The sequence below is a fragment of the Leuciscus leuciscus genome (assembly GCF_965113295.1).
Source record: "Leuciscus leuciscus genome assembly, chromosome: 24".
NCBI lineage: Eukaryota > Metazoa > Chordata > Actinopteri > Cypriniformes > Leuciscidae > Leuciscus > Leuciscus leuciscus.
The window spans coordinates 17810217-17824497 of NC_138723.1; the positions used below are offsets into that span (position 1 = coordinate 17810217).

Here is a 14281-nt window from a genome sequence, read left to right on the forward strand (position 1 = left end):
TATGATTATTATCAATGTTGAAAACAGTTATTTACATTTTTATTTCATGATGCTATGATGAATAGAAAGTTCAAAAGAACAGCATTTATCTGAAATCTAAAGCTTTTGTAACATTAAACACTACCGTTCAAAAGTTTGGGGTCAGTAAGAATTTTATTTTTATTTTGGGGGAAAGAAATAAAATAAATCAATACTTTTTAAAGTTAAACTGATCAAAAGTTACAGTAAAGAGAATTATAATGTTAGAAAATATTCTATTTTAAATAAATGCTGTTCTTTTGAACTTTCTATTCATCAAAGAATTTTGAAAAAAATTGTACACAACTGTTTTCAACATTGATAATAATAATGAATGTTTCTTGAGCATCAAATCATCATATTAGAATGATTTCTGAAGGATCATGTGACACTGAAGACTGGAGTAATGATGCTGAAAATTCAGCTTTGATCACATTCACAGGAATAAATTACAGTTTAAAATATATTAAAATAGAAAAAAAAAAAATTGTTTTTTATCAAATAAATGCAGCCTTGGTGAGCAGAAGATACTTCTTTTAAAAACATTAAAAAATCTTACTGACCCCAAACTTTTGAACGGTAGTGTACTTGCAAAGTTACAAAATAGTCAGTAGGATGTCTGTTGAGGTGTGAATAAAGTGTTAGCAGATATATATCAGACATTAAGCAGATATTAAGTCTACTAATATTATAATGACTGGTAGAGGACACGTAGTTCCATAGTTAGTAGAATGTCTAAAGTGGACTATTTAAGTAAAGTAGGCTACCTATTATACATTCTTTTAATATATAGCCACTTAGTTTCTGTAAATAAAAGGTGTGAAAATGAGCAGCTATGTAATTATAGCAAGAAGTATCAGAAATACCTTGGGAGTCAAAAAGGTTGAGAACCACTACATTAAATGAAAACTTCACCCAAAAATGAAGATATGATGTAGGCTATTCAAGGTTTACTCACTCTCATGTTGTGCCGTGCAAATCGGCGGAGATGTTCGGTTGAATTATTACATTCTCTTTGCATTGCACGAAAAGATGCAAAGTGACTGATACTGTCAGTCCCTAACATTCTGCCTAATATATCTTCTTTTGTGTATGTCAGTGAAAAAATTGAAAATTATATGAGGGAAAAATCCATATAGATATAGTTTATATATGCTTTTATCCAACGGTATTAAATATAATCGCTTGACAACATGATGATTTGTATCGTATTTGTCTCCACTTTCAGTGAGGAGCGGAACTAAAAGTACTTGGCTTGCGCGTTACACCCGGACGGAGTTGTGTGCGACAGTAGCGTGGACGTCTGTATTTTTATCAGTAAATCCAAAATCACCCATTTCCTTTTAAATGGCTGCTAAAAGCCAAATATGCTCAATATGGCTTGGATCCGAAACTGGAATATTAAAAGGTAAGGTGTTGTTGGGGGTTTCTCGTCTCTTTGTCGACACATTGTACACTTTTCTGACTATCTAGTTAGCCATGTATGGGACACGTGAGTTGGCACCACAGACCTGCCATTTAATTTTCTTGAGGGCCACTTAACTAATGACTTCGTATCCATATTTCATCTCAAGGGGTGAGTCTCAGCAAAAAGCAGGCGTTTAACTTCTGTGAGATGAGCTGTTTGAGTCGGGATCAGGAGGTTTGCGTGATGGCATGGGGAGACTCGCACGAATCAGAGGTGAGAAAGAGAGAAAACTGGAGTAACATACCTCATCATCATGATTTAGTGTCTGACAGACGTTGTCTATGTGTGTGTGTCTTTGCAGGTGTTAGTGGGCAGTGTGAACGGCACTGTGAAAACTTTCAGCACGGATAAGGGGATCTTTACTGCGACCAGAGAGTGTGGGGATCCTTCACAGGGCAGATTCACAGGACTGTCTGTCACTGACAGGTTGTTGCCAATATCATGTTATGATTGTCTCTGCAGTGGCTGATGAATTACTGGATGTTTTGTTGGTTTGCATTAATGTACTGTTGGAATGATGTACTTTCTTCCCCCTTTTCCAGTTCTTTGATCACGTGTGTGGAGTCAGGACTGCTGAAGGTGTGGAAGGAAGGCTGTACAGACACAGTAAGTCAGTGTGATTTCAATGTCCTGTAGTGTCTTCTATATTTCAATTAAAGCTATAAAAATAATTATTTGAGTGGCTGCTAACTGCAGAGCCATGGGTGGATCATGAAGTCCAGCTCCCCCTCTCTGGGCATAATGGGTGGAGCTAGAAGGTCCGACCACTCCCTAACCCTACCCATCACTCTATTCATCCACCCAATAGATACACAGAGGTGGAGCATTTAGACTGCATGAGTATTTACTCAAAATTAAATATAAAAAATTGTGGGAAAAAATAAATGAAATGGACACGAATCATCAGCATCTACAAATATGAATATTCCCTTATACATTAAATGGTTAGTTCACCCCAAAATTCTGTCATTAATTACTCCCCCTTATGTTGTACATCGTTAAAATAGTCCATGTGACTACAGTGGTTTAACATTAATGTTATGAAGCGACGAATCCCCCAAATGAACGACTTTATTTAACAATCTCTTCGCCTCCATGTCAGTCTGCCATGCTGATCACTTAGTAAACAGTGGAAGGCTTCCAGGTTCTACGTCAGAATGCCGGATATTTAAATCTGTATAATTTTTTTAAGGTGGATTTCAGAAACTAAATGTAATAACTTAAAAATTGGTAAAATAATGCACCATTTGAATCATGTAGTTTACATGTTTTGCTATTGATTTGTTTTAACTGTTACAGTGGTAAAGTAGATAAACTTTTGTCACTATCAAACAAAAACAATATATTTAATTTTTAGAGGCATTTGTTCCTGTAAATTAATTATGATGTCGCAATCTTCAGAGATTAACCAGTCAAAAGTCCTTATTGCATGTAAATTTGTTCATTTTTATTTCTTTGTTGTGGGTCACATTGACTGACTATTCTAACTGTTTAAAAAAAATTAAATATATATATATAATATATTGTATATACTAGTAGTCTGGATTTGGTCATCTGGACAAGTATCTCTATTTGGGGTGATCCAATCCAGTGTTGCTCTGAAAAACCAGCACAAAAAGTAAAATGAATTACCTCACCATGGATAGCAAAACATAGGCTTTCCAAATCAGGACCATTCTTGTCCAGATTAAACGTTTGGAACACGTGGGCCCTGCTTCTGTTGTTTGAATTGTAGATTAGGTTTGAATAATGTATGATGATCATTTCATCTCTATGATAATTGTGTTGACTCTTAAGATGTGGACTTAGTAAATCGGATCCTCAACCAACCTCATCAATCTTTGTTCTTAGGTTGAGGTAAATGTTGGAAATGGAATTTGTAGAATGCAACAGAACCCGTCACAGCGCCATCGTGTGGCTACAGGGGGTAAAGAGAACCCGCTGAAAGTCTGGGATATGGAGAGACCAGATAAGCCAATCTTCACAGCCAAAAATGTAAGGCAGAAGAGAAAAAATAACTATGAACTTTTCAGCACCCAGTAGTTTGTGAGTACTATTACAAGCTGTTCTTTTTTTCTTTTTTCCATCAGGTAGCCCATGACTGGTTGGATATGCGAGTGCCCGTGTGGGTGAAAGATATCGGCTTTATTCCAGATTCAGATAAAATAGTCACATGCACTGGACACCATCAGGTTTGTTAAACCATTAACCCTTTTCTCTGGCTTTATCCATTCATGCTTTTCTACCGTTGGGCCGTTCACGATCGTCTTCTGGGTGGTCCCCCTCGGTCCGTTCGCGTTTGTTGCAGGGCCCGGTGCGGTTGCACCACCCTAAGGAAAGCCCTGTATATATATATATATATATACACATAAATGATCAATTTTTGCTGGATTATTTGATGAATGGAAAGTTCAAATGAACGGTATTTATCTGAAATCTTATCATTTGAAACATTGTTTTTACAGTCACTTTTGATGTGACTTCATCCTTGCTTACTAAAAGTATTAATAAAAAAATCGTATTGACCCCAAATTTTTTAATGGTTGTATATATTAATTAATTCTGGCTGTATTTAAATGAATTCAGGCTGTTTCATCAAAAACTGACCAATGAATTTGTTACGACATCAAAGAACTAGCAGCAATGAAAGCTCACTGTGTTTACGGCTTGTTGCGTGTGTCTATGCCAAAAAAAATCGCATTTGTTTTCAGTCTCGTGCACTATAAAGCTGAACAGCCAATCAGAGTTCTCTCATTGATCACTGATGGCACTGATGCCGACTGATGCCAATTCAACATGCTCAATCAGCCTTAAAGCCCCCAATGGTGTCCGACTTGTGCCGACGGTGCGGAACACTCCGCAAAAACTGAGCTGACTATAGCCGCAGATAGCTGACCATTTGTTTGGTGTCACAGCCTCAACCTTCAGCTTGTAACTGATTGGTCGCCACTTCAACATGCATTATAGGTGTTACCAAAAATGTTTATCTTGTTATTTAGATTTAACAGCTTTTTCAGAATATATTTGACAATTTTCCATAAGTATTGTGGGCCAACCATGTTTTTCTTCCTGTCCTGTACCCTTTGCTTTATGCATGTCTTCCTTTGTGTCTTAAGGTAAATATGTGATCAAACATGACTCAAAATATCTTGCCCTGTTCATTCTGCTCCTCCTCCGACAGGTGCGTGTGTACGACCCCTCGACGTCTCAGAGGAGGCCGGTGATGGAGGCTCAGTTTGGAGAGTACCCGCTCACAGCGCTCTCTCTTCCTGCCAGCCAGGACACAGTGGTCGTGGGCAACACTCACGGGGAGATCGGCATTCTTGACCTCAGAAAAGGTAAGCAGTAGGTGGATGCTCTGTTTATTTTTTCTCTTAGGCAGGCTTGGATCAAAAGCACAAAAGCAGTTGTTTTGAACTAAAAGTCCATTGCTTTGTTTCTTGTCCTGGATCTGTGTGTGTTCCAAGTATCAAAGATGTATTTGGCCGGCCGTTCTCTGTAAATGCACTGTTATATTATTGAACTCCTGAGAGTGTTGTGTTGTCTGACCCTATTTTCTTCTCTATCTGCCTGCAGGGCTTGTGCGTGGGTGTCTTAAGGGTCTGGCGGGGGCAGTGCGGGGGTTGCAGTGCCATCCTTCCCTCCCATTGGTGGCCTCTTGTGGTTTAGATCGTTTTCTGAGAGTACACAGCCTGGAGGACCGTTCCTTACAACACAAGGTATGAATACACAAGAAACCTGGTTTCTTTATCCATTTTCTCTGCACTTCATCTGTCTCTTTCTCTCTGCTGTTGTTTCCATATCCTTTGATTTCTGCATTGCCCCACTCTTATTTCCATCTGGTTGCATACACCATATAATCATAAGTGCCTCCCACTCAGTGTCGTGTTTGTGTAAATGGTAATTTTACGAACATATTTTCTCTTTGCAGGTATATCTGAAGTCACGACTCAATTGTGTGCTACTTTCTAGCAGAGAACTGGAGGTAAGCGGTGCATCATTTTGATAATTCACTTTATGTAACAGCCTATCAACAGTGGCAACAATGGAAGTTGCTTTCTCGCTGATGACTTTACACTGCATCCTAATGACTTTGTTAATCGTATGTGCTCTTCTCTTTCAGTCAAGTCCTGATGTTTCTGGAGATGTAGAGGAGGTGAAAGCAGAGGAGGATGAGGTTTGGGATACCATGGAAACAGTGACGGAGAAGACAAAAAAGAGGGCTGCCCAAAAAGGCGAAACAGCTGTTAATGGGGTAGATGGAAAAAAGAAAAGAAAACTAGTAAAAACTACTGTAAAGTGATTTATAAAGGACATTTTTATCATTTTATACACTGTTGATGTCATGTCATGACTAAAACTGTATCAGAAGTGGCCAGAAAGAAACTTAAACCTGATAGAGGATAGTTCACCCAAAAATGAAAATTCTGTCATTTTTTACTCACCCTCAAGTTGTTCCAAACCTGTATGCATTTCTTTGTTCTGCTGAACATAAAAAAATATATATTTTGAAGAATGTCGGTAACCAAACAGTTCATGGACCCCATTTACTTTTCCCCCCCTCCATATTAAGGAAGTCAATGGGGCCCGTCAACAGTTTGGCATTCTTCAAAATATCTTCCTTTGTGTTCAGCAGAAGAAAGAAATTCATACAGGTGACAGAATTTCCATTTTTGGGTGAACAATCCCTTTATTACATACGTGTGTGTGTGTGTGTATATATATGTGTACAGGTCATCATTTTGAAGTGGATTTGAACATTAAATGATCTGAAATTTTATGTTTAGATTACCTTTTTAATACGTGAAAATGTTACAATTCTGTTGAACTGGAACAAATGGACCTGTTATGTACAAACAAAAACAACTTGTCCCTTCTATCACTGTAATTCTGAATTAAACACAATTCTGTAGCAGAGCTTTGTCTGTATTTTCAATAATTAAGTTTCAATTGACTCAAATATATATGAAATGTAACACCAACACTGCAAAAAATGCTTTTCTTACTTGGTATTTCTGTCATGTTTCCAGTCCAAATATCTAAATATTCTTACATCAAGAAGCATTTACTAGAGAAGTAAAATGACATAAGAAATCCTATCTTGTTTTCTGATCTTTTTTTGAATTTTTTTGCCAATGGGATAAGAAAAATAATCTTGTTTTCCATTTGAATAAAGTTTTTTTTTTCTTAACTTATTGGCAGATAATTTAGCTTGTTTTAAGCATAAACTCATTTAAAATAAAACATTATCAGAAAAGATTTCTTATGTCATTTTACTTCTCTAGTAAATGCCTCTTGATTTATGTTTTTTTCATATTTGGACTGGAAACAAGACAAAAGTACTAAGTAAGAAAGCATTTTTTGCAGTGAAACTGTCACACAAACTTGAAGAAAGTGTGCCCTTCAGAAAATATTTTCTACAAAAATCTGTTATGTGGTTTACAATGCTACTTTATGTGAAGTTTACATTCATTCTCAAGGCCTGTGTACAGTGTCCCTTTCAGAAATTAATTTGAGGTACATTTTACTGAAGTAAAAAGAATCATGAATCTGTGCTTGTCTAAAGACCTTGACTTGACCGTGAATGACCACGGTTTGTGTGGGTGTGTATTACGCATTGCGTTATGCACACTTAAACACACCTTATACTAGCCTCTGATAAGATAAGGGACATCTTGGTTAACACTGAAACTGTCGACTTTGTAAATGAGAGAATTATTGGCTAATAACTGATTTATTTTGAGCACAGTTACAGAATGAATCTGTATGTCTCAAAAATGTAACATTTGACATTACAGTGGTGTAACCAACGAACCAAATCAAATAATACATTTTCTTTAACAAACATTCTGTCCAAGCTTCTGAAATCAAATGTATTTATAGATCTGATCATAGACAGTGATGTTCAAGGGATGACGTAGTTTCCATATGTACAATTTTTAGGGAGTTTAGTGCATCTAATAAGTGACACTTTCGACGTGACAGATAATTAAACATGGAAACATGTTCAAGGAGCCGAGGAGCAAAGGGCATAAAATATAGAGGGAATGATGAAGTATGACAACATGAATTGAACTCTGAGACCTTGGGTGGTGAAGGCAGTATTCCTGACTGCTGACTTGTGATTTTAAAACCTGAAGTGTGGCTTTATACACTGGACATAAGCCTCAGAATTTCCTGTATGATTCTTGTAAATTATGAAACCCATAAACTATTGCATGTTTGTGGTTTGACCCTGTGTGCAGTTCCAAGGTCGTAACCACTGGAAAGATTTCATTTCCTCATGATTTCCTCCTTTAGAGTGAGGGAAATAGCTGACCTAACCCCCAAAACACAATCACCACATATTGCACTTCCTGAAATATATTTATCATATAGGCCTATAGTTATTTTTGCATTTCTTTCAACATCTTGATTAAAATTTTAGATTGTGACCACAGTCGTCATCTTCTGGTCCAGTTGCAAACCTCTTATCACAAAAAAAACACAAAGCAAATTTCACCCTCTAGTACCAGACCTTCACCCGCCTAAGGTACAATATTATGTGATTAGATGGAGTATTTTGTCGTGGTACATTAATTTACACGCCATTCTTGTGTTTGACAATCGAAATTCCTTCACACAGTGTGCACTTCTGTGCTCTTTAACCCCAACAATGACAATAATTAACCCTCTCTCATCATGAGTATTTTATTATCCTGTTATAAAGCTTCTTTTTTTTTCATTCTTTGATCAATGTTTAGAGTCCATAGTCTACTTTATCTATTCTAATCATGCAGCATTACCTCAATTAAGACATTGACCTACATCACTCATTTGCTGTGTTACATTATAAATCAAGCCTTAGTAACTCACAGTGGGTGAAAACAGCTATATGTTGCAAGAAATAAGACTTGTGATGTGCAACAAACAATGTTCTGAATGATTCTGTTCTCTATATCTTAAATAATATAACTAAAAATCTAGTTAAACCGTGACGCCCTCTAGTGGTTTATTGCGTTTAAAGTAAACTGGCAAGACTTATGATTTGGTTGTCTGTTTGGCCAACAACATTTGTTTAGACAATTTTAATAAAATGTGTTGCTCTGAACTGTTTTAAAAAATATCAATGTACCTAAAACGTTACAAAATAGGGTCCTGAGGTAGCCTGTGTGTAAGTCCATAAGAGTCCAGGATGTTGAATATGAGGGGCAGGGCCAAAAAGATGTTAAATATTGACGAGGAGTGTAATTATTAACTAAGCTTCAACTCCAAATCACTTTTAAACTGGCCTCTCTCTGGCCTGACATAGCACTGCTGACTGACACACCATTCTCACTAGTTGACTCTCTCGTTGTGCTGTCACAATCTTTATTGTTTTCAGTTCCTTTTCAAATTTTTGTAGACGTATTTTTACTTTGCTTCTGTAAATTCTTTAATCTCTATATTTATATAAACTTTTATTTTGTTCTTTTGTTTGCATTCATTCTTTTTTTTTTTCTTCTTTTTTTTTCTGATGCGTCCTGGACTCCCACGAGGAAGAACTGTGGAGGTAAGTAACTCTTTAATGAAAATTAAGTTGTGGGTACATATGTGAGGAACATGGAATTTTTAAGTGGTTTAAATTGTAATTTTGTCAAATAAATATATGTATTTAAAAAAAAAACTAAAAAAACATCCAGTCCAAAACTCATGCAGTTTCTCACCTTTGCCTCGCCTCTGCAATTACGCTGATTCACGTAGGAAAATGTAATGTTAATGTCTGACTGTTTGTCTGTGAAAGGCTAGATTAATTTTACTAATGTAAATATACCTGCATTGTCTAACAAAGTACAGGTAATAAGGATAAGAAAAGGGGATAAGAAAAGAATGCAAAAGGCCTTCGCTCGGGCCCTCAAGCATTTGAAACATTATTTTCCAAGAAGAGGATCTTATAAATCAAAAAGAGTATAGAGTAAGTTTCTTTTAAATGATCTTCAATACATGAAGCAAACTGCCTGGTGCTGATGTTCAGATGCAAATAAATGGCAGTTTTAGGTTTTGTATTCAATTTTTATACAACAATCTAATATTCTATGTCACATCTTTTCCACAATTATTTTCTTTTCTGAAAAGTAGATTTGATGAAACACATGTGACTTTCTCCAATATCAAGTACGGCAATTGGGAATTGGGATAAAAATGAACCACCTTCATGAGTTCATGCCATTGATTTTCTCTCACCCAACAGAAATGTTGGATACGGCTCAGGGATGAGGAAAAAAATGGTGGATTCACAAGATGATAACGGGGCAGATAACACAGACTGACTCATGCGATGTGTGCCCCCTTTAATTACTTTATTATGCTGTTTTTCCAAAGGTAGCAAAGAGCAGGGAGCTTTACAACAAGGCAAAGTCTAAAATATGATATAAATGAAGAAACCAAGAAGAGAGAAAGAACATGATAGAGAACGTGGGATGGGTAACTCATGACTAAAAGGAAGTGATATGTACAAAATTAAGACATAAAGGCACATAGATTATTGAGCGACACACCCTTATTTCTCTCAGATCACACACACATTCTGCCGAGTACCCTTATGTTGACTGCCGTCATAAAATTGCTGTTATCAAGATCAGTCTTAGCACTTTGGACATGCTGTTGGCCAATAATGGAGTCTATGGCATGTCATAAAGATGAGAAAGAAACAAGAGGTCAAAGTCATGAGCCAACAGAGGAACTCTCACATGTTCTTAATGGCAGTCATTAGCCTTTGTCTGAATCCTGATCTAACTCTGTCTTCTATGCTTTCATTTCAGGTGGAACCACACTTTCTTCTTCTACTATCTATATATATTATAGAAAACTACCCTGTATGGTGAGTTTTTGTGATAAGGAATAAGTGCACTTCCTTCCGCTGTCCAAAAGGGGCGCACTCCAAAGATTCGGTGCTGACTGGTTGTAACAGCAACTCCATGTGGAAGGTTTGTTTCTTCCAGTGGAGCTGCTGTTGCGTGCAGATAGTCACCTTTAACTGCCTTATTTCTACAATACTGGTCCTTTGAAGTGAACAAAGAATATAAAGTCATAATGTTTTTATTCTTATTTAATGTACTGCCTAGTACTTGGCTGTGAATGTACATCTATACTAGAAGAAAGCATGTTTAACCCAGGGTCTAGGACACAGGGTGATGACCTATGAATTGACAGCCAGTGTTTGCAGTCCAGCTGCCTGTCAGTTCTGTAGGCCACTGTCCTGTTTATCCTACTAAACACACACTGGTTTGCACAGAGAATGCAGGACACTGTATAAATGTTATATATAATTGTTGGGCTGAATAAATTTAAAACCTTCATGTAATTGTTCATTTGGAAATGTATTTTTTGTAAAATGCATTTATGTATTTTTTTGGATGTTGCTTACTAGCAATAGCCTACAACATGATTTGTATTTATATATTTATTTGAACTGTATTTAATTGCATTTGAATATTTAAAATAAAACTACTTTTAGAGGTTTTCACACTGTTTTCAACATATACAGTAGCCTACTTATTTCTTATGTTTTTTTGTCACATTCTTTGCATAGCCTACATTTCATTTAACATTTTTTACGAAGTTTTCCAAAATCAACGTGTCATGACTTATAACAATAAAGATAATTATAACGATAACTACATTAGCATCCGTACCGATGCATGGTAACATTCGGGTGCGTCTCAATCAGCTCCATACCTTCCCTTGGTCGGACAGTACCTTGGTTCACTACATTGGGACACTGATGACTCTATTTCCGCCGACCTGACAACGTCCTAATTGTAGGCCTACAACATCACTACTGTATGAACAACAGCAGAATGGTATCTTTCTGACATTAGGTTTTAACATTATTAAAAGTACATTATGATAAACACTTTACTTATTACATATGTGTGCAACATTTCAGCCAAATAAATGATACATGTTTGCTAGATTATGTTCATTACCTGTCTAGCGATGTATGTTTATGCTAAAATATAAATAAATAATCGTTTGTATTTTAAAAAACATCTATCGCATGTCATTATGTGTAGTGAGTTGGCTCACTTGATTATGTTCCATGCTTTAGAACTTCCGTTCCTTGGTTTTCACGATGCATTGTGAGACTATTTAGGGAGCGAATGTTGGAAGGATTTTGCGATTGAATTTGTGACCATTTAAAATGGCTGACTCCCTGTTCAGTGCCCTGACCAGGGGCGCCGCCAAGGGGGGAAAGGTTAGGACGATTCTAAGGGCCCAGGCACTTTTGGGAGCCCCAGAGATCGATTTTATTAACGGAATGGGTGCAGTAGGGGGCCCAACCTCATATTCTTTCATATTAAACTAGGGAGCTGATTGAGATGCACCCTGAGTTTATTATAAGTGCAAGCTGCAGTTTTTGTCGTCTGCCGTTTTAAATAATCAAGCTGGATTCCTATTGGCTCAAAAAAATCGTTCTGAAAGTGTGTCGTTATCATTATAGTTGTGGTGTGGACTTTCCCTTTTTTATAGAATTAGAACGATTATTAAAACTTTTCAGTTATCGTTCTCATTAGGCCTAGTTATTATCCTTGGTGTCAACAGCCCTTTAGTCACACATAAGCCATTGAAAAGAAAGCTTAATCACAGACAAAATATTCCACTGCACTCACAAACAACCTGAATCCAAAGCCAATTTCCTGTAAATGTCAGACTTCTTTCACTTTCAGTTTTGTTTTGCCCAGAGTTCCCCCCTGAAAGGTCATTAGATATAGGAATAGCTCTAAGACTAGAATTAAGCTTACAGCCAGTAAATTGCCTCTAGACTGAACAAACATGGCAGATAAAACAATATTAATTGATTTAAAAATAAATAATAAAATAAATAAATAAACAATGGGTTTGTTTGTCTGCATCCCATTCTGACACTTGAAGAACATAAAGTTCCTGGGAATTCCTGCAAACTTGAGAACTCTAAAAGAATGACTGTCAAAATGAAAGAATTCTTTCATTTTCACTTTCTGATACAATAGCAGAGCCATGAACCAACTCACAAGAGGCCTCTTTATAAAGACGCATCTTTTGCTTTTCTTGGTTGTTTTACTTTTGTTATTTGTAAGGCCTTAGCACTTCTAAATAATTTTCATATCTAAAGTTTCAGATTAAAAGAACATTACAGAGTCTTCATTTGACACAGTGGGTGATGAGTCAGTTTCTAGGACCCCCTTATGACAGTGTCAAACCTGGCACAGACTCAGAGCAGCAACTGTCTCTCTATTCCAGGACAAATATAGCAGTCAGCCAGTTACATGCTCAAAAGAAAACCCCCATCCCATCCCCCAAAACAGGAATATCATTGTCCTTCCCAAGTTTTTCATTTGAGGTTCATTCATACAATTTTTTTGGCATGAACAGATGGCATTGATTTAACCTGTTAAATTGACTTTATTATATTATATTATATTATATTATATTATATTATATAATATTATATTATATTATATTATATTATATTATATTATATTATATTATATCAGATCAGATCAGATCAGATCAATCATATCATATCATATCATATCATATCATATTATATTATATTATATTATATTATATTATATTAATTAATTATTTTATATTATATTAATTATATTATATTATTTACTTTTTTTGTGATTATGATTTTTTATTTTCAATCAATAAACAACACATATCATACAGAGAGAGCGTTCGGATGAGAATAGAAATAAAATTTAAAGGAAGTAAAATAAAAAACACACACATACGCACAGAACACAACACACTTAACAAACACTGGCAGCAAACTCATATTGACTGTAGAATATTCAAAGAAGCTCTTTAAGGGCAGAGGCTATATTCATCCAGGTGTTTACAGTGGTTGTCTTTGCCTTATTGATCTTTGCAGTTGTACACTCAAGGCAAACTATGCAATGAAACGAGACTATCCAAAATTGCTTCAAGTTTGTGTCTGGGGTTTTCCACTGCTGTAAAATAGCTTTTTTTTGCAGCTGTGAACCCTGCCATCAACACTTTTTTGTCACGTAAAGAAAATTGGTACTTTGAATCATCATTCAATAATAGTAAACAGGGGTCCAAATCCAAATATAGACCTGTAAGATCATGTAACATAACAATCACATACTTCCAGAATAGTTGAATCATTGGACAGTCCCAAAACATATGTAGAAATGTACCAGTGTTAAAGAAACTGCAGTATGGATTGGGTATAAGTTCCATGCGATATCGCTTGTAAGGTGTGTAGTAGAAACGATGGATAGTCTTAAAATGAATAAGTACATCACTATGGTTTTTAGAAGTAAGGCCAAGGTTTGACCACACTGTTTCCCAGTCTGGGTGGAATCCTAACCAAGAAAGTTCCAAATCCCACGTTGATAGTTTCTTTAAAGGCTTATGAACACTACTGAGTAAAGAATTATAGATTACTGTGACCGCCCCTCTAGGATCTTTGACAGGATCAATCCAGCTAAACATTGGGTGGTCAGTCAAAACAGAATTCCATGGCACGCCATAAGCTTTCATAGCAGATCGCAACCTCAAGTACAAGAAAAAAGAAAAGCCAGGTAGGCTGTATTCTGCTTGGATATCCTGGAATGTGCGCAAACCAGTCCCATCAAAAATATTGGAAAAAGTAAAAAACCCTTTAGACGACCACAAAGGGTAAACAAAAGGTTATTGATCAGATAAGAAGTGAGCATTGTTCCATAGAGGAGATTGCTGAGAGAATTTCTTTGAATGGCCTATTGCTTTTTCAGTACTGTACCATGCAGCTAAAGTGGATGAAATAACATTACCAAATTT

At 36.2% G+C, this 14281-nt stretch overlaps 1 protein-coding gene and 1 long non-coding RNA gene across 2 annotated transcripts; both read left to right on the forward strand.

Annotated features, from left to right (window-relative positions):
- Nucleotides 1-1270: 1270 nt before the first annotated feature.
- Nucleotides 1271-6401, forward strand: wdr74 (WD repeat domain 74). The gene is made up of 10 exons (XM_082158580.1): nucleotides 1271-1426; nucleotides 1593-1699; nucleotides 1788-1912; nucleotides 2029-2092; nucleotides 3338-3481; nucleotides 3577-3678; nucleotides 4668-4824; nucleotides 5063-5205; nucleotides 5418-5471; nucleotides 5610-6401. The coding sequence occupies exons 1-10, from the start codon at nucleotides 1366-1368 to the stop codon at nucleotides 5787-5789; spliced, it is 1137 nt and encodes a 378-aa protein (XP_082014706.1). The 5' UTR covers nucleotides 1271-1365; the 3' UTR covers nucleotides 5790-6401.
- Nucleotides 6402-8769: 2368 nt separating this feature from the next.
- On the forward strand, nucleotides 8770-10967 carry LOC309489194. Its single transcript, XR_014202361.1, has 2 exons — nucleotides 8770-9017; nucleotides 10267-10967. It is a non-coding gene; the product is annotated as an uncharacterized lncRNA (long non-coding RNA).
- The last annotated feature ends 3314 nt before the right edge of the window (nucleotides 10968-14281 follow it).